This window comes from Sminthopsis crassicaudata, chromosome 1 (genome assembly GCF_048593235.1).
Source record: "Sminthopsis crassicaudata isolate SCR6 chromosome 1, ASM4859323v1, whole genome shotgun sequence".
Classification (NCBI taxonomy): Eukaryota; Metazoa; Chordata; class Mammalia; order Dasyuromorphia; family Dasyuridae; genus Sminthopsis; species Sminthopsis crassicaudata.
The window spans coordinates 251,932,782-251,958,746 of NC_133617.1; the positions used below are offsets into that span (position 1 = coordinate 251,932,782).

The 25,965-nt window shown below is 31.5% G+C and overlaps 1 protein-coding gene across 6 annotated transcripts in view; it reads right to left on the reverse strand.

Annotated features, from left to right (window-relative positions):
• PRKDC (protein kinase, DNA-activated, catalytic subunit) overlaps positions 1–25,965 on the reverse strand; it is a 166,408-nt gene that overhangs the window by 63,109 nt on the left and 77,334 nt on the right. For 5 of the 6 annotated variants that reach the window (XM_074277964.1, XM_074277954.1, XM_074277944.1 and 2 more), the window contains 16 exons: positions 25,857–25,922; positions 23,078–23,150; positions 21,461–21,609; positions 19,815–19,952; positions 19,357–19,476; positions 18,181–18,324; positions 17,242–17,393; positions 16,023–16,154; positions 13,040–13,151; positions 5,698–5,822; positions 5,456–5,605; positions 4,319–4,492; positions 3,193–3,291; positions 2,031–2,238; positions 1,026–1,215; positions 82–297 (listed from right to left, as the gene is read on the reverse strand). In XM_074277964.1, the coding sequence (XP_074134065.1) occupies positions 82–297; positions 1,026–1,215; positions 2,031–2,238; positions 3,193–3,291; positions 4,319–4,492; positions 5,456–5,605; positions 5,698–5,822; positions 13,040–13,151; positions 16,023–16,154; positions 17,242–17,393; positions 18,181–18,324; positions 19,357–19,476; positions 19,815–19,952; positions 21,461–21,609; positions 23,078–23,150; positions 25,857–25,922 (2,248 nt within the window). The remainder of the gene's footprint in view (positions 1–81; positions 298–1,025; positions 1,216–2,030; positions 2,239–3,192; positions 3,292–4,318; positions 4,493–5,455; positions 5,606–5,697; positions 5,823–13,039; positions 13,152–16,022; positions 16,155–17,241; positions 17,394–18,180; positions 18,325–19,356; positions 19,477–19,814; positions 19,953–21,460; positions 21,610–23,077; positions 23,151–25,856; positions 25,923–25,965) is intronic. The other variant, XM_074277974.1, reaches the window with a different exon arrangement.

The window sequence follows — 25,965 nt, forward strand, 5'->3', positions numbered from 1 at the left end:
CTACTTACACCACTGATGGAAAGGCAGAAAGCTTGAAGTGTAGGTTTATTACTCTATGTGGGTTGTAGAGTATTACTTTACCTTTGGTTTTGTTATCTACTTCATCTCCTGGCAATCCCAATCTTTTTTTCCCAAAATTAGGTCCCACTGATTTCCAGACTGCCCTTTGTGGTTTGTCAGTCCTCTTATGAACAAACAGCAAGGAAGAAGACAATGATTCAGACGATGATGGAATTGTATAGTCTGCCAATGTGTCAATGCTGCTGCCAGTTAGCCAATTAAAAGAGTTCCTTCCTGCTGTAAAATAATTATAACTCCATTAAAATGAACTTAGATTCAGAAAAAGTGACCCAAATTATATTTAAACAGATTATAACTTCTCCTAATTACCAAATATAGAAAAAGTCTGATAGAAGATAGTTTATAAAGTATCAGTGCTATCATCACAGCAGTGTGATATAGTGAATACTAGGAATTAGACCTGGATTGGATGCTTGGATCTGTCACTTATTGTCTTTGTAATCTTGAACAAACCTGGCCTTTAGTTTCATAATCTTCAGATTTAACATATTTGATTAATTATCTGTAAGGTTTCCTTCTGTCTCAAAAATTCTATTACACAAAAACACTTTTACCATTATTATTAAATGGAACCACTGTATTTGTCAAATAATTACAAAATATATGTTTTCATTGTCATAATAATAGAAAATTGTGTTAAATGTCTAATAAAAACTTCAAACTTATATAATCAGATTTTTATTAGACACTGCATTTTTTAGAAATATGTTAAAGGAAAATATAGAAAAATATTTAACAGTCCAGTGGTGTATATGTATATACCTGTCTTGTAACAAAAACAATTACATTATGTCTATTTATATTAAATTTCCAAAAATATTTATTTTGTTTTTATCATACTTTCTCTTTAAAGTATCAGTTATTAAAATTAATATAATGGTATATAACTTGTCTTTGCAGAAATTAAGCTAAAGGATCAGCTAAATTAAACATCTGACATTTACCTATATTTTGTGTAGGAGTAAATTCATACTGTTGTTGGGTAGCTCTTATTTGTTTAGTAAGCAATCGTGGAAGTGAAAGAGAACCTTCTTGTGACCGATTTCTAGTAGAATTCTGGGAAGCCTGACTCTCAATAAACATTGGGGTGAGGACAGTACTTCGATAACGCCAATCAGAATCGATACTATATTCCTGTATGTGAACAAGTTTAAAATGAAATTAAAGAGTAGCTTTAGCATTTTATCAATAATAAATTATTTTAAATTCAACAACAGCAAATTGGACTATAATTCCATTTACTTTCATTCAGCGCTCTAAAATATCATCCTGTCAACTTGACGTCAGATCATTCAAAAGTATATTTCCAAGAAACTCTCTCTCTTCTTATCAACCTTTCAGCTTCCCTGTCTTCCTTCAAATCCCAGCTAAAATTTCACAATCTAAAGGAAGCCTTTCTTGAGCCCTCTTAATTCTAGTGCTTTCCCTCTTTTAATTATTTCCTATTTATCCTGCATCTAGGTAACTTGTTCATAATTGTTTGAATATTGCTTCCACCATTAGACAATGAGCTCCTCTAAAACAAGGGCAGTTTTTTACTTTTTTTTTAATTCCCAGCACATAGTAGGCACTTAATAAATGTCTAATAACTGACTTTAACTCAGTTTCTAATTATACTTTTAATTAAGAAGATTCTATAATAAAGAACTTTCAAACAAATTGCCTCAATTTAAAAAAAACAAAAACCTCTGGCAATTATACAAGAAGGGATAAATAATCATTTGAAACATTCCCTCTTTCTAGCTAGTCTTGTTAAATATATAATAATGAATTAATTTATGCAAAATCAGAAAAATTTTAGCCCAACTTTCATAATGTTAAAAAATTAAGATATTCAAACTCTAAAGAAATGACTTATGACCAGTTTTTCTAGTATGGTTTTTCTTCATGCTCTAAAAGGAATTTAACATTTTTAAATTTTGTAACTATGTATATATTAAGTACTTTACCTGGAATTTGCAATCTGAAAGGGGATGCTCAAATATGTGTCTTGAATAATCTGGGCTCTTGCTGGTCATTTCAAGTAGAAAATTTGTTGCTAAGCTCAAAAAATGCATTTCTATTTTAGTAGAGTATAAGGACCTCAGAGCCAGTAAGCGATCCAGTATGTTTGATGGTAACCTGGTTTCATGACTCCAAAAATTTCTAATAATTAACCTACAAGGGGAAAAAGGAACAGAAATATTCCATCCTATTAATAAAAGTAATACACTACACAACATGAATTCAAAAAAATTTAGGTTTTTCAGACCAGCAAAGACTGGGACTAGGAAAGACTGTTCTAAATTACTAATTAGAGAAATGCAAATCAAGACAGCTTTGAAGTTTCACCTCAAACTCTGCAAATAAGCAAAGAAAACAAAAGAATAGTCAATATTGGAAGATAGGACAAATTTGATGAAGTTGTGAATCAGTACAACCATTTTAGAAAACAATTTTGAATTATAAATCAAATGACTAAATTGTCCAGACATACCACATCTATGTTTATATTCCAATGAAGTAAACTTATTAATCTACAAATCTACAACACTTTATCTATAAAGATAGAAATTCCACAGATATAGTAAGTACATTCCACATATATTCAGACTTTCTTGATGCATTAATCAATTTTACAGACTTTTATCCATTCTTTTTCTTTAAAAAATATTGTTAAATAAAAAATAATGACTCTTTGGGAAGAAGAGTCATGCCAGAAGAAAATGTGGTAATGTAGCAATTCAAAAGATACCAACTGAAAGGTATTTTTAAAAAAGAAGTTAAAATAAGATCAAATGAACTAAACTGTAGCAAAATATAGAAGTTAAAATTATAATGAATTCCATATAAATTATAATGCTTTTTTGATTACACACACACACACATATATATACATACATACTTACATACATATACCTATATAAACATATATATGGGGGAAGGAGGGGAGGATAATAACAATCAGTTCATCCAAATGTCTTGCATTAGGAAAAAAGGAAATAGGATAATTTTGTTAAGCCATTATTTTATAGTAAGTTTCTCAAACTATGATAAAATATAGTGATACACAAACAACTGTTAAAACTAATTTCACTATTATGGTTTTCATATCCTAGAAGAATCACCTACTGAAGTCCAAGGTTATCATCCATCAGCCCTTGAAGCAGGACTTCTTTTGCCAGATTCAATACTTCCTGGGATACTTCATCAGTTTGACTTTCTAGATCCCTTTAGAATATTAAAAGAAAAAAGAATTACTAATTTCTATCTGGATAGATAAAGAGAGTATGGCTGCTAGGGCAATAATAGGCTGTCAACTCAGTTTCCAGATAAGTACTGTTTTTAAATTAAATTAAAAGGAATTTTCTTCAAACTTGTTGAGTAGGTTACATTATGAAAGATTTATGGGCAGATATGAGCAAAAATTACAAGAAAAAGATGGCAGGGATAGACAGCAATTTACATTAAGTGAGGGAATAATCCTATAGACAAGATTATGGCTCTATAGAAGTATCAAAATATATTTACTTCCAGAATTAATAAAGATCAATATCTACATAGCAAGGAAACCATACTTTTTGTAAAGTATACGCAAGGAATAAGAGGAGTAACCAGGATAATTTTATCAAGAATTATGACAACACCCTATCCTTTGTAAACATTTTTTATCACCAATACGCTTCCTGTTAAGAGGAGCTGTGGTAGAAATAGTGCAATAAGAAAGGAAGAAACAGGAACAGAGTTAAAGAACATAAAAAATATATTAAAAGGATCTTCTGCAGCCATTAAAATAAATGGTGATATAGATTCTGACCCTTCTAAGAAATGATAGATAGCATGCTATTTCAAGCCCTACATATATATCTATATGTATAGATATATATAGATACATCTAGATACATCTATACAGCTTTTTCCCCTAAAAGAAGAAAACTACTAGATAAGCAATACCTCCCTCTTCAGGACAAATCTTGGAATAGCATCATAAGAATAAAGTTTTAAGGGAAGATTCAAACTTGCCAAAAATTAGAGTCTAAGCATACTATTTACAAGGAGTACTTAATTATTACATAAAGACAGGTTTTAGGAGTAGTTTCATTGTCTTAAAAAAAATCTAATTTTATGTAATAGTCTTGTAACATATCATAAAGTATCAGCATCCTTAGAGATATTCTTCAGAATGCCAAATGTGTCATCATCCCTGAAATACAGGGTATTATTAAGAATGTAATGGAGCTCTGCTAAAAATCCATACCTGTAATTATCATGAATCCACATTAGGATATTATACATTTTTTCCCGACACACTGGAGAAGGATGAGAGATGAACTCTACAACACAATTTAGAAGGTCTCGTAGTTCTACAGGTTTCAGTTTTGCTAGCATTGTATAAATTATATCCAAACATACTTTTTGCCTTTCATCATCTCTAGAGTGAAAGATACCAAAATCATTGGTTACATAACCTTTCTTACTTTACTTTCTTCATCACAAAGTTAAGTGTTAAACACCCCTGTGTACATGATTGTGGGTTATAAAACAGAAAATGAATTACAGTAACACTAAACAACAATGACTTTATAGCACTTCAGAGAGAAGCATGCCTCCTTTCAACAGAGAGAGGATGGGCTATTAGTGCAGAATAATGCATTCATTTTTGAATATACAGATTTCTTTTGCTAAATTAAACTTCTTTTTTTCTATTATTTTTAATAAAGGCTGATGCTATTAGCCTGGGAGTAGGGAAGAGATCACTGGTAGTGATACATGTTTAAAAGAAAAGTATAACAATAAAATACATGTTTTTTTTAAAAAATGAATTACAACATCAAACTAATAACTTTCTAGAAGGATTCTATGATAAAGAAAATGGTTTCAAATACCAATGCTTTACATATAACATGCATTTGATATTTACTGAGTTTGTTCTAATTTTAAAATAGAGCTATTATAAACTAATTAGACAGATATCAAAATCTGCTCCACAAAATTACTTTTAGCTCATTGTTCTCCCACATGCTTTTCTGTTCCTTCCTTCATCATAGAGCTATTAGAAGCCACAGACATAGGTTTGTTGCACATTAGCTTCTCTGGTTTTTTAATTTCTGTATTTGGATCAACTTATTCAAAAGTGTAAACTTTTAAGAACTACTTGGTGTGTTGGTGGTCACCTCCTCTGAGCTCCTCATTTTTGCAGAGAAAGGAAATGAAAGTCCAAGAGGTTTTATGACTTTGTCCATATAACTATATAAATGAGTTAGTGGAAGATCTGAAACTAAAACTGACCAGCTGGAACTGACTCCCAGATCAGAGCTCTTTTCTACTTTATACATACTTTAGTATATATTATATAGTTACTGACAGTTGAGCCAAAGGCAACTTCCCTACTCACCGATGTCTCATGATCTGGATGAAATCCTTACTCTTCAACTGTAAGTAGAGTTCATGTATTTCTTCTGCACGACAAAGTATTACCTCTAAACATAAGGTTTTCATCACTCCATGAAATTTTGGGAGCAAAAAGAACACAGCATTCATAAACCTTGAAATAGATAACAAACAGAATGAAGAAAATAACACTTTCCTTCCCATCACCAAAAACATGAAAATGTTCACTATGACCCAATATCCTACCTATCAGCAAGAGGAGGGAAGGTCTTCACTGCTTTATTTAAGCATACAATAAATTTGTCCTCCTTAGTATTCTGATGTTGCTTCAATTGTTTGACAACTAATTCAAAAACTGAGTCCTCCAACACCTAGAAGATTAAGTAAACTTTGAAACAAAGAAAAACATTGCAAATTTAAGGATATGTTCTGTTGACTACTATTGACAAATTATGCTTTTGATTAAGTAAACATAAATGAAAATCAATGGACTCACCTAGAAATAAAAAATATGTTAACTCACATTGGTAGAACTTTTAAAAGCTTTGTAAACTGCCTAGTTCACAACAAACTTGTACAATAGGTATATTAAATATAATTCACATTATATAGTTAAGAAAATCAATCAAATCAAGATATTAGAGGCAGTTAGGCAGCACCTTATTATGCACTATGTACATTGGATTAAGGTGCTACAGATGACAAGAAGCTTATATCATTCAGTAGGGGATATGTGTATACAAATAATTAAAGTGATAGAATGTGTGATAGACACAAGAGAGATTAAAGAGAAAGTAATCAGAATCTAAGAGGGTAGAAAATAACTTATAAATGTTTCCTAGTTTTGACCCTTTTCTTTCAAAGATGCATAAATCAATAACAAAATCCCTAATATTGCCACTGATATTTTTTATTCTGAAAGAAATATATCTAAGATTCAAGTGTGAAATTAATCAGCAAGATGCTGCTATAACTAAGTAAAGCTGATTTGAGGAAAAAAACAACAAATTTGCTAGTAGAAGGTATTAGTGAATAATGAATTTAACAGTAATACTGCCTGAATATAATACTATAACTAAGGAGATACTTTAATTCTAAGCACCAACTTTCAAATGTTTGCTAAAAGTATCAGAAGTTACTACTAAACTATGTGAAGACTTCTCTTGAACCTGAATTTTTAATATACTCTTTGACATGAAGAAGACCATGCTGGTGAAATTTCACATCATATGTTAAAATAATTATCCATTTACTTAAACTATAAATAACTTTAAAATATTAAGTGAATATTTCCCCATATATTCTTCAGTAACAGTTCAAGAAATAAATACCACACAATACAAAAGAGGAAAAGAGTTGCAAGATTGCCTTTATTTCTTCCTTACTTCAATGGAGTGAGTGAGTGAGAGAGAGAGAGAGAGAGAGAGAGAGAGAGAGAGAGAGAGAGAGAGAGAGAGACTAACTAACCTTTCCTACTCACTGTAATAGTTTTAGCATAGACAAGATAATGGTTGGTCAGGTATGCAAGATCTGTTTTTAAATAAACAGAAAATAACTCAAAGCTATCCTTCAGCATTTACAGAATCACAGAGCAGGAAGGGACAGTAGAAAAACATTTTTTCTATCATAGACTCATCTGGCAGTCTGGTTAAGTCTATAGACTCCTCAAAATACTATTTTTAAATACAACAAGCAAACAAAAAAAGAGGTAATTATCTATGTTAGGAATACCTATCTTAATAGTTATCTAATCAGATTTATAACCTGATCAAGAATTCCTTCTTCAACAATTGCAATAAGTGATTGCCTAACCTTTGTTTCAAGACTTTGAGTAAAGGAGAATCTGCTAGCTTCCTAAAGCAGAAAAATCCATCTTTGGAATATTTCTAATTATTAGGAAGTTTTCTTCCTTACATCAAACCTAAAATCTCAGGAACTTTTTCATTCATAGTTACTCAATAACTACATTATTCAGCTTTTAAGTAATACTGAGCTAAGTTCAACCCATCAGTGACTAAGTGAAATAGTTCTAATGCCTCTTCCAAAATTATATCCCTTGGAAAATTTAAAAAATAATAGCAACTAATTTTACATAGAACTTTAAAGTTTGTAAAGCAATTTACATGTAAGGTACACTGTCCTTGTAGGATAAATGGCCCACTTTAGTGCTTAAAAGGGTAGTAAACAGAAATTAAAAAAAAAAATTATTGTCAAAGTATGTAAGATATTGCCCCTACTTTAGATTAATAGTTACAGAACTAAAAAATGTAGGAACAGAATTATGATTTAATAAAAACTGCTAATATATTTTTATGCAGAAACCATTTTTTAAAAGCACTTGAATTATTTTGTGTACTTTATATGATCTGTGGCAAAAAAACAGACTGTTTCAAATGGGAATGATATAAAATTATGCTACCTTACTTGTGTGGGAATTGTCTGACTTATGAGGGAGCAAAAAATATTTTTCATATTGAGAACTAAATATGAGTATAAAGAAACTTTCAAGGACACCCAAGAAACAATGGATCAGCTTGAATTATGGCTAAAATGGTAAAACTAATAAAATACAATATTTTATACATATACATATAAACAAAGGCTTTGACATACTTTTTAAAGGAATACAGATTTCACTAGAGAAGTCTGGGGTGAAAGGTAAAATCACTTAAGAAGAGTCAGAGGGATCTACCTTAGAAGCAGACAGTTAAGATTTTGAAAGAAGACTGAGAGAGTAAGCTGAGAAGAACTAAAGATGCTACACTGGAACAAAGGTAGGCTCAATCCATGCTCTAACAATAGGAAGTAGTCAGCTGACAGAAGGCTTCAGCCAAATTATTCCTAACTGGTGGGAGGGAAAACTGACTTCATTGATCAAGAACTTCTGTCACCAAGTGGTGCTATTTGGATCTACCTGATCTTACAAAAAAGTTGATCATCTCTTCACTAAAGCATAAATTTACCTGAACCATCTCAAAACACATTTCATTTTTTAAGTAATAAATTTCTGACTGACAAAATATGAGAAGAGAAATTTTTGAAAAGAAACTTTACATATTGCTTGCCAACTTGGGCCATCTTCCTTTCTTTCCCTAACTAAAATTTAACCTGTCATTACTTAATATGACAGTTGTTTTGTCTGATAAAAGTTGAACATTGTCTTCTCCAAAAACAGCATTATTATTATTATTATTATTTCTTCTTCTTTCTTTTTCCTCTTCCTCTTCTTCTTCTTTCTCTTCCTCCTCCTCCTCCTCTTCTTCTTCTTTCTTTCTTCTTCTTCTTTTTTTTTTTTTTTTGCTAAGGCAATTGGAGTTAAGTGACTTGCAGGGTCACACAGCCAGGAAGTGTTAAGTGTCTGAAGCCACATTTGCACTCAAGTCCTCCTAACTTCAGAGCTGGTGCACCACCTAGCTGTCCCTCAGCATTGCTTCTTAATGAACTATGTCAAACTACTAGTGAATATCAAGTTTATTTACTCTCAATAAACAGCATCTGGCACAGTTCAATCTGCAGTGAACCATTTAGAAATACTTTTTAATGTTCATTAGTTATTTAGTCATAGACTATTTCCCTAGACATTTCTGCAGAAAATAATAATATGCTTTTTACTCAAACCTTATCTAAATATAATGGCTTGTCATTGCACACAAAAGTCCAAACTCTTTGCCTTGTCATTCAAGACCATTCATATGCTGTCCTATATTCTATCTAAACTATATTATTCCCCATTCCTTAAATATTTTTCACTTTTCCAGTGCCTTTCTTCTGTCTCTTAATCCTGAAATATTCGAACTCCAGATTTTTTCTCCTATTTAGAAAATGTATGTAGTATTTTATTTTTCCCATTTACATGGAAAAATGATTGATACTTTTTAAATATAGCTTTATATTTTCAAAATATGTGCAAAGATAGTTTTCAACATTCACGCTTACAAAAATCTATGTTCCAAAATTTGCCTTCCCCCCACTCCTTCCCCTAGACAGCAAGCAATCCAATATAATTTAACATTCATTTTTAAAACTTAGAGTTCCAAATTCTCTCCCTTCCTCCTCCCTCCCCCATTGAGAAGGCAAGCAATTCAATATACATGAGTAATCAAGCAAAACATTTCCACTATTGTCATATTGTTAAAACAAACAAACAAAAATCCCAAAGAAAAATAAGGTAAAAAGGTATGCTTCAATCTGTATTCAGACACCATCAGTTCTTTCTATGGAGATGTATAGCAATTTTTTAATCATAAGTCTTTCAGAATTAGCTGTTCTCAGTAATACAATGATCCATTCACAACATTGCTGTTGCTTTGTATACAGTACTTTTTTATTTTGTATCAGGTCATGGAAGTCTTTCTTTTTTTTTCTTCTCTTTTTTTTAATTAATTTTTATAATTATAACATTTTTGACAGTAAATATGCATAGGTAATGTTTTACAACATTATACCTTGTACTCCCTTCTGTTCCGAATTTTTCCCCTCCTTCCCTCCACCCCCTCCCCTAAATGGCAGGCATTCCCATACATATTAAATATCTTATAGTATATCCTAGGTACAATATATATGTGCAGAACCGAATTTTATTGTTATTGTTGTTGTTGCAAAGGAAGAATTGTATTCAGAAGGTAAAAATAATCTGGGAAGAAAAACAAAAAAAATGCTCACAGTTTACACTCATTTCCCCATGTTCCTTTTCTGGTTGTAGCTGATTCTATCCATCATTGATCAATTGGAATTGGATTAGCTCTTCTCTATGTTGAAGATATCCACTTCCATCAGCATACATCCTTGTACAGTATCATTGTTGAAGTGTATAATGATCCCCTAGTTCTACTCGTTTCACTCAGCATCAGTTGATATAAGTCCCTCCAAGCCTCTCTGTATTCCTCCAGTTGGTCATTTCTTACAGAACAATAATATTCCATAAAATTCATATACCATAATTTACCCAACCATTCTTCAATTGATAGACATCCATTCATTTTCCAGTTTCTAGCCACTACAAAAAGGGCTCATGGAAGTCTTTCTAGGTTATTTCTGAGATTATCCTGCTCATCATTTCTTAGAGCATAATAGTAATAGTCTATCAAATAACATAAAACATTTTGTTCAATCACTCCCTTCAATTTCTAATTCTTTGCCCTCAGAAAAGAGCTGCTATAAATATTTTACATAAGTCCTTTTCCTTTTTTAAAAAAATCTTTTGGGATACAGACCTAGTAGTAGTAATGCTAAGTCAAAGCATATGCATGGTTTTATATTTCTTAGGCCATAGTTCCAAATTGCTCTATAGAATGGTTGATTCAGTTCACAATTCCACCAACAATGCACGAATATCTTGATTTTTCCATTTCCCCACCCCTCTGCAATTTGTCAGTTTCCTTTCCTGTTCTATTAGCCAATCTAATAGGTTCAATAACTATTCCAGATATCTGCCAGTTGAAAATTTTCTTATCTTTCTTTCTCTAATATACTCAGGTAAAAAGGATTTCTCCTTTCTCTAAGCTCTCATGGCATTTTTTCTTTTTCTTTGAATTTTCGCATTCTATAGAGAGAGGCTTGGAGAGACTTACATCAACTGATGCTGAGTGAAATGAATAGAACCAGAAGATCGCTGTACACTTCAATGCTGTATGAAGATATATTCTGATGGAAGTGGATATCTTCAACATAAAGAAGATCCAACTCACTTCCAGTTGATCAATGATGGACAGAAATAACTACACCCAGAGAAGGAACACTGGGAAGCGAATGTAAATTGTTAGCACTACCGTCTATCTACCCAGGTTACTTATACCTTTGGAATCTAATACTTAATGTGCAACAAGAAAATGGTATTGTATCTAGGTTTTATTGTAACACATGTAAAATGTATGGGATTGCCTGTCATCGGGGGGAGGGAATGGAGGGGGAGGGATAATTTGGAAAAATGAATACAAGGGATAATATTATTTAAAAAAAATTACTCATGCATATATACTGTGAAAAAAAATTCTAAATTAAAAAAAAAAAAGAATTTTCGCATTCTATACTAATGGATTATTCAAATTTATAAGAATACAAGTCATTCCCTAATAAATTGTCAAAGCATATGAACAATTTTCAGATTTAGAAATTAAAGGTCATATGAAAAAAATTATTATTAATTACAGAAATGCAAATTAAAACAACTCTGAGGTGCCACCTCACACCTATCAGATTAGCTAAGAATACAGGAAAAGATAATGACAAATGTTGGAGGGGGTGTGGGAAAACTGGGACATTAATACATTGTTAATGGAGTTGTGAAGTGAGCCAGTCATTTTGGAAAGCAATTTGTAACTATGCCAAAGGGCTATCAAACCATATATATCTTTTGTTCCAGCAGGACCATTACTGCGTCTATAACCCAAAGAGATCATAAAAGAGTGAAAAAGACCACTTGTGCAAGAATGTTTGTAGCAGCAGTCTTGTAGTAGCAAACAATTGGAAATCGAATGGATGTGCGCATCAGCTGGGGAATGGTCGAACAAGTTGTGGCATATCAATGTAATGGAATATCATCATTCTATGAAAAATGATGAATAAGCTGATTTCAGAAAAGCCTGGAAAAAGCTGAGCGAGGTCAACAGCACAAGAATAATATTGTACATAGAAACAGCATGATCAACTATGATAGACTTAGCTCTTCTCAGCAATACAGTAATCCAAGACAATTCCAATATATTTGGGGTGGAACATACCATCTGCATCCAGAAAAATAACTATAGAGACTGAATGCAAATCAAAGTATATTATTTTCACTTTTTAAAAAATTGTTTTTTCTTGGAGCAGCAAGTGGCACAATGGATAGAGCACCAGCCCTAAAATCAGGAGGACCTGAGTTCAAATCTGACCTCAGATACTCAACAGTTCCTAGCTATGTGACTCTGGGCAAGTCACTTAACCCGAATTGCCTCAGCAAAAAAATAAAAATTAAGTTTTTTCTTTCTCATGGTTTCCCCTTTTTGTTTTTTCTTTCACAACATGACTAATACAGAAATAAGTTTAAAATGACTGTACATATATAACCCATATTAGATTGTTTGCTCTCTTAGAGGGAGAGTGAAAGAAGGAAAGAAAGGAGAAAAATTTGGAACTCAAAAATCTTACAAAGTGAATGTTGAAAACTAACTTTACAAGTAATTGAAAAAAAAAATACAATACTATTAAGAGGGTGGCAGTGGGGGAAGCTTTGATCTAGTCCAACCTCATCATTGATTACAAGTCAGTTTCTCATCTGTAAAATGAGCATAATAATGCAAGAAATGTCTGCTTCACATAAGCATTATAAGGATAAAATGAGATATGTTATTTTTTATATTTCTAAGATATAATACTGTGTTTTATACAACAAAATGTTCTCACCATTGATCTATAATGATAAATAATACAAGTACCATAATCATTGGATTATAATTTAAAATATCAACATAAGGTATAATGATTACCAAATAAAAAAAATATTTTTAAAAATGCTTACAAAAAGACTTTCTACATAGTAGGTATTCAGTATGCTAGTTGAATTATAAATTATTATAGGAAAAAGTAATTTATATAAAAGTTCACTTACATTTTCCTTCTTAGCAATATATTGAAGAATTAACCCCAACACTTCTGCTGCAGCTGCATATACTTCTTTATACTTTATGAAAGACATATTATTGACCAAAGCTTGAAAGTATCTACAAATTATAAAAGATGAAACAAATTCATAAAAATTCATTTAACTAGTATGCTATAAACCAAATTACACATATAAAACAAAGTACTATAAGCTTTTCATCACAATTTAGAAAGTAAACCTGAAAATAATTCTTCAATAAGCATAATAGTCCAAGGTACAGTTGGACCAAAATACCAAGAAAATCCTGGATATTATTCAAGAAAATTTTTGGAAACATTTATATACTATTACATAGAAAACTATTCTATAACTGCATATGGAAAACTGTGTGAAGTATACTTTTACTGTTTTGGATCCATATATTCATTAGTATGGGTAGTCCTTCTAAGAGAGTACAATTAGTGAAAATTATAAACTTTCCACACAGTCTGTATTACTCTTATCCATGCCTTTTTATAAATACATTCTTCAGTTTCCTTAATATTCTGGACAGGCCATTATGGTACTAAGGTTCACCCTGTAGATTTCGTTTTGCTACATTACTAGTTCCCTTCTTTCTTATTCATACTTGTCTGATGAATCTGGACAAAAGATCAAAACTATCTACAAAATTTTCTGTAACATACTGTTTTTACCATCAAGAACAGTGATACCACCACAACTGATGGCACAATCTTGGTTATATTAATAAGAAATGAAAATAGCACTGAAGAAAATGAAGACCAAGTGGTTGAACTAGATCAATTATATCAGGAATAAGTCCATGATGAAGTGATATAAATGAGAGCAGTGAGAGACTGATTCTCAAGATATAAGAACATACAGAAGACACAGCAAAAATGTGGGACCCCCCCAAAAAAAGTAATTGAGAAAACTTTAACAATGCTATCTTCTTCTATATATAAAACTTTTGAGTATACAGAAGCCTTTAATGGGGAGGACAGGAGGTGGGAGTGAGAGGAAGCTGTGAACCAGGTACTGAGATGAGTGACAAAAGGGCTTGTTACATAAGGACCACTTTGAGAACTGCCCATTTCTTCTCACTATTCTGTGAGACCTACTTGTGACGCCCTGAGTTTTCCCACTATGTGCCTAGTATCCTTCAAATGCTGATTTTTTCCTGATAAGCGCCATTTCATAAAGGCGATCCTTTCTTTCTTTCTCAGTTCTACTCCAGGTGCTCTCTGCACTTTTCCATGTCCTTACCAGCAGACTTGTCACCGGGATGCTTCCTACCTCTGACAGCCCTCTTTCAATTGTTGAGTTTATGCCCCAGGAAACAACTTCATGATGTACCACACAAATCTCATTGATTTCTGGTTTATTTTGATATAATATCTTCTTTGATTAGAACTGGTAAGCTTCTTGACTTGTTTTGCTTTTACTGCTATTCCTCGTTCTTAGTAACATGTCTGGCATATGGCAAGAGCTTTAAAAATGTTTCACCCACTTACTTACCTGCCTACCTGACACCAGAATCCACACTAAATGCTATTATATATGAAAAATAAAATATCAAAAGAAGAAAGGATGTTAAAAGTAAAGTGGTGGGGAGATCTGTAAGTTGCAAAGAGGAATAAGCAATCTGATGATTTTCCCTCTAGGACAATTAAGTACTCATCATGGGGTGTGAGAAGAAGAGCAGACAATACTAGATGTGATTGCCAATATGGCACTGAGACCTATTAATGCAAGAACGCAAAAGGAAGAGATCCAAGATGAAGTAGAAAAAAAGATTTCAACAAAGAAGAGTATGAATGAAAAAATATGATGAACTAATCTCATAGAGAGTATGAAGGATAACTGATAGGAAATCAGTTTTCTCCACTGTTACCTTTGTAATGTCATGAGAAAGCAAGTAAGTTGGAAGCATGTGAAGACTTGTAAAGAACTAAAATGAGAACACAGATGAGAATCACACCAGATGGACTAATATTTGCTTTCTCTGACATAGCACCCACACTGATAAAATCCAACAGCCCTCTGAATAATTTGCTTAACCCTCCCTAAGAACTAGTGATAGAGTCACAGGATAATAGGATTTAGAGTCAGAAGAAACATAAATGATTACCTAGTCCTGGCCCCATAATTTTATAGATGAGGAAAGGGGGATTCAGAAAGAATAACTATCCAAGTCCAACTGGTAGGAAGCTTGGTTTATGTCTATTTTTCTCTATATAGACTTATATGTCTATTTTGTAGGGTTATTCAGGTAGGCTATCTTAACTATACTCTACTTTCTCTATTTTTTCCCCCTGATTTTGTACTATTTAGAATTCTTTAAGAGATGATGATGTGACTGAAGAAAGAAAAAAATTCTCCATTTAGGACTTATTAGTATAAACCTGGTTCTACAATCACTCTTATTAGCAAAACATGTTATGAAATAGGTATGTGGTGCACATTAAAATCTGAAATTTTAGCATATCAGGACAGTGAAACAGTAAGAATTCATATTCTAATAAAAGTAAGAATTCTTATTCTAATAAAAGTCAAATGACTTGAGGCAAGTTATTTCTGATCTTTTATCCTTAGTTTTTCTCATCTATACAGTAAAAACTAACTCTAAGATCCTATGAAAATAGGTAAGTTCTATTCTATGGGGAAAAAGGTAGAATAAGCAAAAATGAATAATAATAATAACAAACTTCATTTGGAATCAAAGATTTCTTCTTCTCTCAGGTATAAAATAAGGAACCGACTAAACAAATTCCTACAAAATAAAATTCCCTGAAATACTTCTCATATTCATACAACAAAATCCCTTGCATTAAATATCCTTCTGGAATCATTTTTTTAAAAAAGATTATTTTTATTAATCTGGATTCTGGTCCCTAGCACAAAATTTAAAACAGAGAGTTTTAGTCCATTTTGCTTAATTTACATTCTAATAGACAAAAATATCAATACAAAAAGATATGATTCTCACCTTGTACTTTCTATACCACTTTTTGAATCATAGGGAGGTAAGTTATTTGCCATTATAATTCCTAATAGTTGAATTCCTACTGAATTGTCTTTTGAATTGGGATCTCTATTAGAAAACTTTTCAAATATTATCCTGAAACACAAGAACAAAAGGAAAAATAAAACTAAATGTCCCATCAAATTATTAAAAAATAAATATTTACATAAATACCTTTGAAAAGTTTACACTAGAAAATCCACAGACGTACAGAAACTTTCCCGATGAAATTCTATGATTTTATTGTTTTTCCTTGATATTATTGTTTTTCCTTCACATTCTTCTAGCATCCATTATTGTTGTTATGACTCCATGAACCAAATTGTGCGTGTGATTTTCTAGGCAAGGATACTGGAGTAGTTTGCCATTTCCTTCTCCCATGAATTAAGGCAAATAGCTTAAGTGACTTGCCCAGGATCACATAAATAGTAAAGTATCTGAGTTAACATTTGAACTCAGATTTTCCTAACTCCAGGCCCAGCACTTTCTCTACTGAGTCTTTTAGCTGCCTCTATTTGCACTCAGATTAATCAACTGTTTTGCTATTGATACATTTGATTACATCCTCTTTTCCCTTCTTTCTATATCTTTTTCACAAACTAAAAGTTTTTTCATCTTTAAGTTATATTTATTTTCATTATTAAAATTAAGATGTTTTTAGAACTGTTCCATTATTAGAATCACATACTTTAGTAACTATTCTAAAAAATATCAAATAGTGATATACACTGAAATAAAAAAATACAATAAAAATACAATATGAAAGAAATCAGTCTTATTCTAGTTTTCTCAATTGATTAACTTAATACTGTCACTATAATCCAAGCCACGAGTAAAATAATGTACTACCAAACATATTCACACTAAGTTCATGTTGTATCTAAGCCTCTGAACACATAAAAAGACATGATATTTACCTAAATTTGTTAAGTTTACATAAGGAAAACCAAGTAATATGGAATAAAGTAGGTTTACAAGGGATTTAGCGCAATCAGTAACTCAATCAATTCCAATAATCCCAAACAATTTAGTTTTATGATTTCAATCTGTCCTTTTTCACTCAAACAAAATATTTATAAGACAATTACATTTTAAGAAATATAGTACCTTCCTAGTAATTAATTTTTTTAACAATAGGTTTTTTTTGTTTGTTTTTTTTTTAAGCTCACTACTAATTTTGTACCTGTATGGTATGGATAAACAATCCTTCCAGCATTCAACAACAGTTTTTATGATTTCAAGATTGTGTCTAAACACAGCTCTTTTTGGGTGAAAGACATGTTTCATCAAGAACTGAAGTAATCTATTTGCTAGTAGTTCATCTTTAAGAACACCCTGAAAAATATGGAAATTATGTAGTCACATGTAATACTAAAAATTTTAATACCAAAATATTTTCTCTCTCTTTTTTTTTTCCCTGAGGCTAGGATTAAGTGACTTGCCCAGGGTCACACAGCTAGGAAGTATTAAGTGTCTGAGACCAGATTTGAACTCGGGTCTTCCTGAATTCAAGGCTGGTGCTCTATCCACGGTGCCACCTAGCTGCCCCAATACCAAAATATTTTAATAAAAATGCAAAAGTATATTCATAAATATTTTCTTCAAAATCATGAATCTCTGTAATACTTAAGTAAAAATTACCCTTAGCCATCAAAAAACTCTAAATTGTATTCTGTACTACTCTACAAAGACAGAAAAGCATAAAACAAATTTTTTAGAAATACTCTGAAAAGTGTTTAAAATTTTTTTCATTTTGAATGAAGTAGGTTTCACTTATCTGAAAAATTCAGTTTTGAGAAACATCTAATTCTCCAATGATACTAAATAAATGAGGCATTATTGTAGTTGTAAAATACTTGCAAACTTGAAATACCATATAAATGTAAACAATTATTATTTTCATTCTCTTTTATTAAAAAAAGCTAACAATAAAAATACTTTTGATACCAAAAGAATTTTAAATTATAAAATCCCTTAGAATTAAATTATTCACTTTAAAAACATTTACCCATTCTGCAAAATGCTAACAATATTGTAGCATATTTGATAAAATGGGTAAATTACATGGTATTAGATATTTGCAATGATATAAAACTAATTCAATTATATATAAAATTATTACTTTGGGTGTAGCGATGCTTGTCCATGAAAGAACTACCACCACTATTTCTACCACCATGTAATGAATCCCTTCTCCTCCATTGTTTTCAGAGACAACTAGCTGTAGCAAAGGATTAAGCCAATGTTTTGCATATGGCCGGAAAACCTAAAATCAAAAATTTAAAGTTATTTTAAAAATTCAATATTAAATTTTAAACACCTGTTCAAAACAATTAACTTTTTATTTTAAAATTTGACCTAAGTCCATAAATAAAGTCAATTCAAGAAAATAAATTCAGAGTTGAAAGATCCTGTATGCAATTATGTCTAAAACCTATCAATCAATGGTAATGGCTTACTTTTTATGCAATGTTATTGCTGAGGTAACTTCTACAGACATTAATATAAAGAAACCCATAGGAACCCTTTTTCCACCTGACTAATAAGCAAACCTAGTTTGTGATTCTGAATGACTTCTGGATGTATCAAAAATTTAAACTCAAAACCCAAAGGATGAGCTGCTGACATTCTGAGAAAAGAAAAAAAAAAGTAGCATGAAACTTGAAAAAAATTCCAAAAGAACCCTTCTATAAAAAGTTCTAGAAATGACATCTTTAAGTAAGTTCCCTAGATAACTACTTTTAAGAGAATAGCAAAGTGCTTTGACTTTGCAAGCCTGAAAGTGTTATAAAACTGTTAGTTATTATTATTATTAATAAAAATCCTAAATCATTGAGTGTTTACTGCAAGCTAAGCATTGTCTGTTAAGTATTCTGAACATCATACCACTCATAAATGTGAAAATGCAAGCATCAAAAATTATACAGAATGATCATAACTTTTTTTCTGACCTAGACCTGTGAAAAGAATTCCTAATATACTAAATTCTTTCACTGATTTAGAGATAAAAATTCATTATTTTCCAGAAACAGTTCAGTGAGTATTATCAAAATGAATGAACAGTTCTCTGACTACTTTTCTATTACAAACAATTCTTTGGAGGACCAAGTAATGGGGTTATCAACATGAGGAAAAAAAGGTGGAAAGGTAAGAAAAGAGTAGCAGATAACTCTGAAAATATGCAATCTTTTTTTTTTTCTTTTCTGACTATAAGAGAACTCTTATTGTATTTAGTGTGTTTAAATTAGGTACTAAAATAAGGAAATGAAAAATTTAAAAATTACGAAAAATTACTTACTTCTTCAGTATTTATAATGAGTTTAGCTAAGAAGAGACGAATATTTAGTGGTGTTGACAGATTTTCTAATTTACTATGAAGAAACTTCATCCATGGAGGGAGATTTGGTGGCTCCGAACTCTGGAACAAATAAAAAATATACACACGACAAACACAAGTGTGTGTGCGTGTATAAATAAATACATAAATATCTATACATATATAAAAATATCTTAGGCATGTCACTTAACCTCCCAGGGTCTTATTTTCTTCACCTACAAAATGAGGATTAGATTAGATGTCTTCTGATGTCCCTTCCATCCCTATATGATCCCATGTACACTCAAAATTATACAGATAAAGAAAAAAGACTATCTGTTTATACTACATACAATTATTTGAAACAAGGTAATTAACTTATTTTTCAATATAATCTGCCCCCCAATAAGATCAGTTAAAAGGATGTGGGAGTGAAATACCTCTTTTACATGGGGTGTGATATGGTTTCTCTGCATATGCTTAATCAAGGCTGTCATGGTTGTCATACACTCATGCTGATTTAGTTCATCCATTTCTAACTCCATTACATCATCTTGGACCATGGAGTCAATACGTTCCTATAGAAAAATAAGAAGGTAAGGGACTGTTATATCATGTGTTCACTTTCAAAGTATATGCCATTCTTTAACAAAAACATACAAAATAAACCCCCAAAATAGCTTATTTTCAAAGAATTACTGAATAAATTGAGACATATGGTTTTAAGAATATAATAGAAAAATTCCTGATCTTTTCTTGCTTTCAACTTAATTTCTTTAAGGAACCATTTTTTAATAACCTCTTGCCAAAACCACTAATTCCTTCTGCTTTGCTTCCTTACCTAAATATTCATTAATGTTCACTATATTCCACAAAACTATTCCTGGAAATTAGGGAACAGTTCACTCTGCTAATTCAGTATTTCATTATTTAACTCTGCTAGCCTTTCCTCTTAGATTGTTAACTTAAGAGGAAAGAGAAATGCAAAAGACAAAAAGCTAGATTAAAAACACACGGGGCAGTTTTTTAAAAATAATAAATTTTAAAGAATTTTATACCCTAAAAACACCAACAACTACCTGAAAAATCATAGGCAATCTTGGAAAATTGTACAAGTAGGATATTGACATGCTGTCCCTAAATTTCTGGTTAAGCGCTGTAGCCATGGCCATGATTTTCAGAATATTTCCCTGCTCAAAAAAAGCTTTCCATACATTCATTTCAGCTAGAAAGTTCAATTTAAAAAAACAAACAAACAAACAAACAACAATACTGTTGAAGAGTTCAGATTCAGACTTTTATTTAAGTTGCTTTAAATCAAATAACTGAGCTAAAATATAATAATGTATATTTCAAGAGTAGAAGAAAAATAAAAAGAGGCCATTTGGAGTATGGCAAAATGTGGTTAAACTAATGGCAACTGAAGAAATTTTGAGGCAGTGTGGAGGATGGAAAAGAGACAGACACACACAAATACAATTCTCAAACATAAATTATTTTTCAATTTTACATTTAAGATTAGGCATGTCACTATTATATTCCACTTAAAGCACAAGTAACCAAATTGTAGTTCAAAGTTTTCTATTTGTTCTAAAAATAAATATATTATGCAATCAGTGAAAATGTCTAGAACTGGAAAGTGGAGTGCTGAGCATGAGTGAAGAATGGAATGGAGGTCAATGTCATTAAACTGTAATGTCATGTAGAAAAGAGGAAAATGTAAGAAGTGTGGAAATGTGAGTATGGAAATTTTTTCAACTAGCACAGATCACAACCTACCTATCAGTTAGAAAAGATCTAATCAGCAGCCTGAAGTACAGAGGGATTAAGGAATTTATTTAGAGTCACACAGCCAGGAAGTACAGATGGAGAATTTGAATCAGGAGAATCCTAACTAAGCCCTGCATTCTATCCACAGTACCATGTGGCCTTTGGAAAACGTGTACCCAAGCATGCACACACGTTTTCCATTGCAAATGGATTAAAAAAAAAAAAAAAAAAAAAAAAAAGCACATGCTAAATTTCATATCATGTATTAAACATACTTAAACCAATATTTCTCTATATTTTAAAATGGTATTATTACCCTTCTCCGGAAATGAACAACAGTAGCTTTAGAATCTTGGGTACTGTATGAATAGCTCTGTACTCCAGTAGAAAAGTCGAATTGACTCATTTCCTCACTCAGACTGCTGTCTGCCATATATGACAATGAAGATAAATAATGAGGCCCCTCTGAAAAACAAAAACAAAAAGAGTGAATGAATAAAAAAAGCATTTTCTATGAAAAAAGTGAGGGGAGAAATCTTTCTTTGCTTAAAAAATCATCAGCAAATAGCTGTTTAGTATATTGCACATATAAATTTGTAAGTCATTCTAGGACCTAACATAGAGAATTTATGTTTTTGCCAAGATTTCAAAAGATCTTTGTAATAAAAATACAGAAACTATTAACGAATATGGTGTGATAGTTTTTTCCATAATAATACTTCTTTTTTACCTAATCATTTTTTGGGTTTATCATTTTGTCTTTTGATTGTTTAAAACTGTGTCTTTGTGACCCTTTACAAGGTTTTCTTGGCAAAGATATTGGAGTGGTTTGCCATTTCCTTCTCCAGTTCATTTTACAAAGGAGAAAACTGAGTCAAAAAGGGTTAAATAACTTGTACAGAGTCATACTGCTAGTAATGAGGACAGATCTGAACTCAGATCTTCTTGACTCCAGGCTCAATGATCTATTCATTGAAGCAGTACTAATCATTCTTAGACAGACAAATTAATTGATTTTATCACTTTCAAAATTGTCATTTTGCACATCACCAAAGGAAACATTCAATTAGTTACATTGCCACCTGACTCAATGAGTACAAATTTTGAAAAGAACTAATAATTCCTTATTCTGTTGAAAGAACAGAACCCACGTGATGGATGTAGCTCTTTTTAACAATGAGACAAATCAGGCCAATTCCAATAGACTTGTGATGAAGAGAGCCATCTACATCCAGAGAGAGACTGTAGGACTGAGGGTGGATCAAAGCACAGTATTTTTGCTGTTTGCTTGATTTTTGTTTTCTTTTTCATTTTTTCCCTTTTTGTTTTTTCTTCTGTAGCATGATAAATATGGAAATGTGTATAGAAGAAATGCACATGTTTAACACATATTGGATTACTTGCTGTCTAAGGGGTGAGAGAAAGGGAGAGAGAAAAATTTGGAATGCAAGGTTTTGCAAGGATTTATGAATGCTGAAAACTATCTCTGTGTATATTTTGAAAATAAAAAGCCATTTAAAAAAAAGAACATGGCCCATTTATAAATTACTCCATGGGACTTTTGGCCTCCTACTTCGCCACTTACATTTCTGTAATCCTATTTTCAAATGTCACATCCAAACAATATGTATTCTATATATAATTTTTAATATCAGCAGAATTTTCTTCCTGACAGATGACAGATTTAATATGAAGAATGAAACACTTTTTAGATGGAGTCAATACAGAGATTTTTTTGCATATCCACATTTGTTACATAAACATTTCATACATGTTATAAACATGTTTATTAGGTTTTGTTTTACTTTTTTCTTCTTCCAAGGAGGAAAGTGAAAGGAAGAGAAAATAAATGGTTAACTGGGGGGGAAAAAAGCTCATCAATTTAAAAAATATTAACAGAAATTACTTTTTCACTATTTCAAGAATATCTTACCTGAATCGCCATTTGCTGCATCTCTGGCTTCCTTTCTAATAGCAATATATCTTTTCTTCCTTTCCATAGGAACCTATGGAAAGATAAAGATAACAAGATAAGATAAAAACAACAAAAAACATTTAAACTTCTACAAAGACACTTTTTGATATTTTCCAAATTTGAAATTTTATCTTCCTCCTCGATAATATGCAAATATGAGATTCCCTGCACCCAGAATACACATCATGTACAATCTCAGAAGCCATTGGGAGAGCACCAAACTCAGATTCACCAAACTGAAATGCAAACCCTTGCTTTGGGATTCTGGGCAACTCAAGATGCTTTCCGGGTCTCAGCTTCCTTTATTTATAAAATGAGACAACTGGATGAATGGCTCCTTTTGGCTCAATTCACAAGCCTTCAGAATCACTGCCTGTGTTTCTTATATTAAACCTGAATTTTATGGAGTTATCCAATTAGCTCGTGTCACAGACTGTTATTTTGTTCACATTTTACTTGGGAAGCTTTGGTGCAACAGAGAGTGATGATCCTGGAGTCAGGAAAATGTGAAATTGAATTGTGTACTTCCTAGCATGTAACTGTAGACAAGTCACTCAACTTCTTTCAATCTTAGTTTCCTCATCTATAAAGTGGGGATAATAATGGCACTTACCTGCCAGGGTTGTTGTGAGGATCAAACAAGATACATATGTGAGGTACACTTGTAAACCTTAAAGTGCTATTATCAATTCTAATAACTATTATTAGTGAATAATAGAGAGGACAAATACAGAAGGAGATGAACTAAACTTTCAGCTGGCTTTTAGATGCCAAAAACTTAGCAATGGGCTAATAAACGAATTTCATTCAGTAATTAACAACTCCCCTGTTCATCTCATTGGGCTACGTAAGTGTCTCTCCATGTGTGTGTGAAAATTCTCCAATTTTCTAACTAAATTTACTGTTAAGTTTCCAAGTTTCTTTTCTTTCCTCATTTCTCAGCCCCATAGCATTTTTAGATCAATTAATCTTCCACTTGAACCAAATACTCTGACTTAATGATATGGTATGGTCACAAATATCAATAGATTTCAATGAAATTAGAAAAAAATTAGATGTAACTATTGATTTTAAAGACCAAACCCCACTGCTACCACTTCATAGTGTTACACTGATTATGATTATTATTATTTTGGGGGGGCTAAGCAACTAGGGCTAAGTAACTTGCCCAGGTCACATAGCTAGGAAGTGTTAAGTATCTGAGACCAAATTTGAACTCAGGTCCTCCTGACTTCAGGGCCAATGCTCTATTCACTGTGCCATCTAGCTGCCCCTGACTATGGTTATTTGTAAATATACAGTATAATAATAAGGTTATTATAATAACCTTAGTATAGTATTGAACAATTCAGCATTAAGTCTCTGGTTTTAGTCAGTTATTTGTGGTATGTGATTCTGAAGAAGTCTCACACATCATTCCACTCCATGCTTTGTGACTTTAAACTCATGTGAATTAACACTGATTATCTATCATTATGAAAAGCAGTCTTCCCATAATATATTCCTGTAAGAAATAAAATATTTCTACCATAATCTAAATTTAATCTTATAGGCAAACATCAATCAACTAGTTATAGGCAAACTTTAAGGAAATTCTTCTTCCTTTAACCCATTTTTATTGAAAATATTTCAGAAATGTGCTTCAGGATACACTATTCCAAAATTTTTCATTGTTGATTCAGGATTTTATAATTTCTCAGGGATATAATTCTGTATACTGATTCTTGTTAGAAAAAGTACGAAGCAATAGCAATGTTCTGGGATTACCAGCTGTAAATTACTTTGCTATTCTCAGCAATACAATGATCCATGACTACTCTGAAGGACTTCTGATGAAAAATCCTATCCATATATAGGAGAGGAACTAATTATGTCTGAATATAGATTGAAACATACCATCTCTCCCTTTTTAAAAATTTTATTTGAATTTTTTTTCATTAGGTGGGAGAGCTATGTTTTCTTGTATAATATGATTCTTACGGAAATAACTTCACACATAGTTTCTTAATGAATGGAAACTAAGGATAGAGACAAAGGAGAGAACCTGAAACTCAAAAGTCTCAAAAACAAATGTAAAAACAAATTTTTTTAATGTAACTGGAAAAATACTAATTTTTTTAAAAGAGAAAAAGTACAATTTCATTAAAAACCTATTCTAATGTCTAATTCAAAGTGTAGAAGTGATCCTAAGTTCTCAAAGCCACATACATCAAAAAAAACAGACAAAACCACAATATGGTCTATGTAGTTTCCTCTCTCTGCCTTCCCTCTCCTGTCTTCTAAAGATTTGAAAAAAGAAACAAATAAACAGACTATGTTAAGTACTATACAGTACTTGGTCTACCTAATAATATTAATTTAACTAACTGTAACCAATTGATGTATGTAATTTTTGCTCAACAATAGCAAAGAACAGGCATATCCCCCAAAGACTTATCAGAAAATATACAAAAAAAAATATTAAGAATTTAAGAATATATGGCATAGAGAGGATTTAAATAGCCACAAAAAGCCACAAGTAGGAAAAAGGGCTGAATATGAATCAGTAATAGAACTTCTCAAGTAATTTTTCCTTCAAATTTCTAACATTTTATTTTGTTATCATTTAGTTCTTCTCCTAAAGATGAAATTGATAATTTTGGTTAACTGGGTTCCAATTAAATGAAGTTGCAATTGATTAAGAAAACATTCAAAAATATTTTAAAGCTTGTACCGAACACAGAAAATTTTTACTCACCTCAACTTCTACAGGAAACGTATAGCAGTGTTTCAAGTCTATCAAGTTTTCCAAAATAAACAAATTCTGCAAAAACAAAGAATAGAAATATGAAAATGAACAATATGAA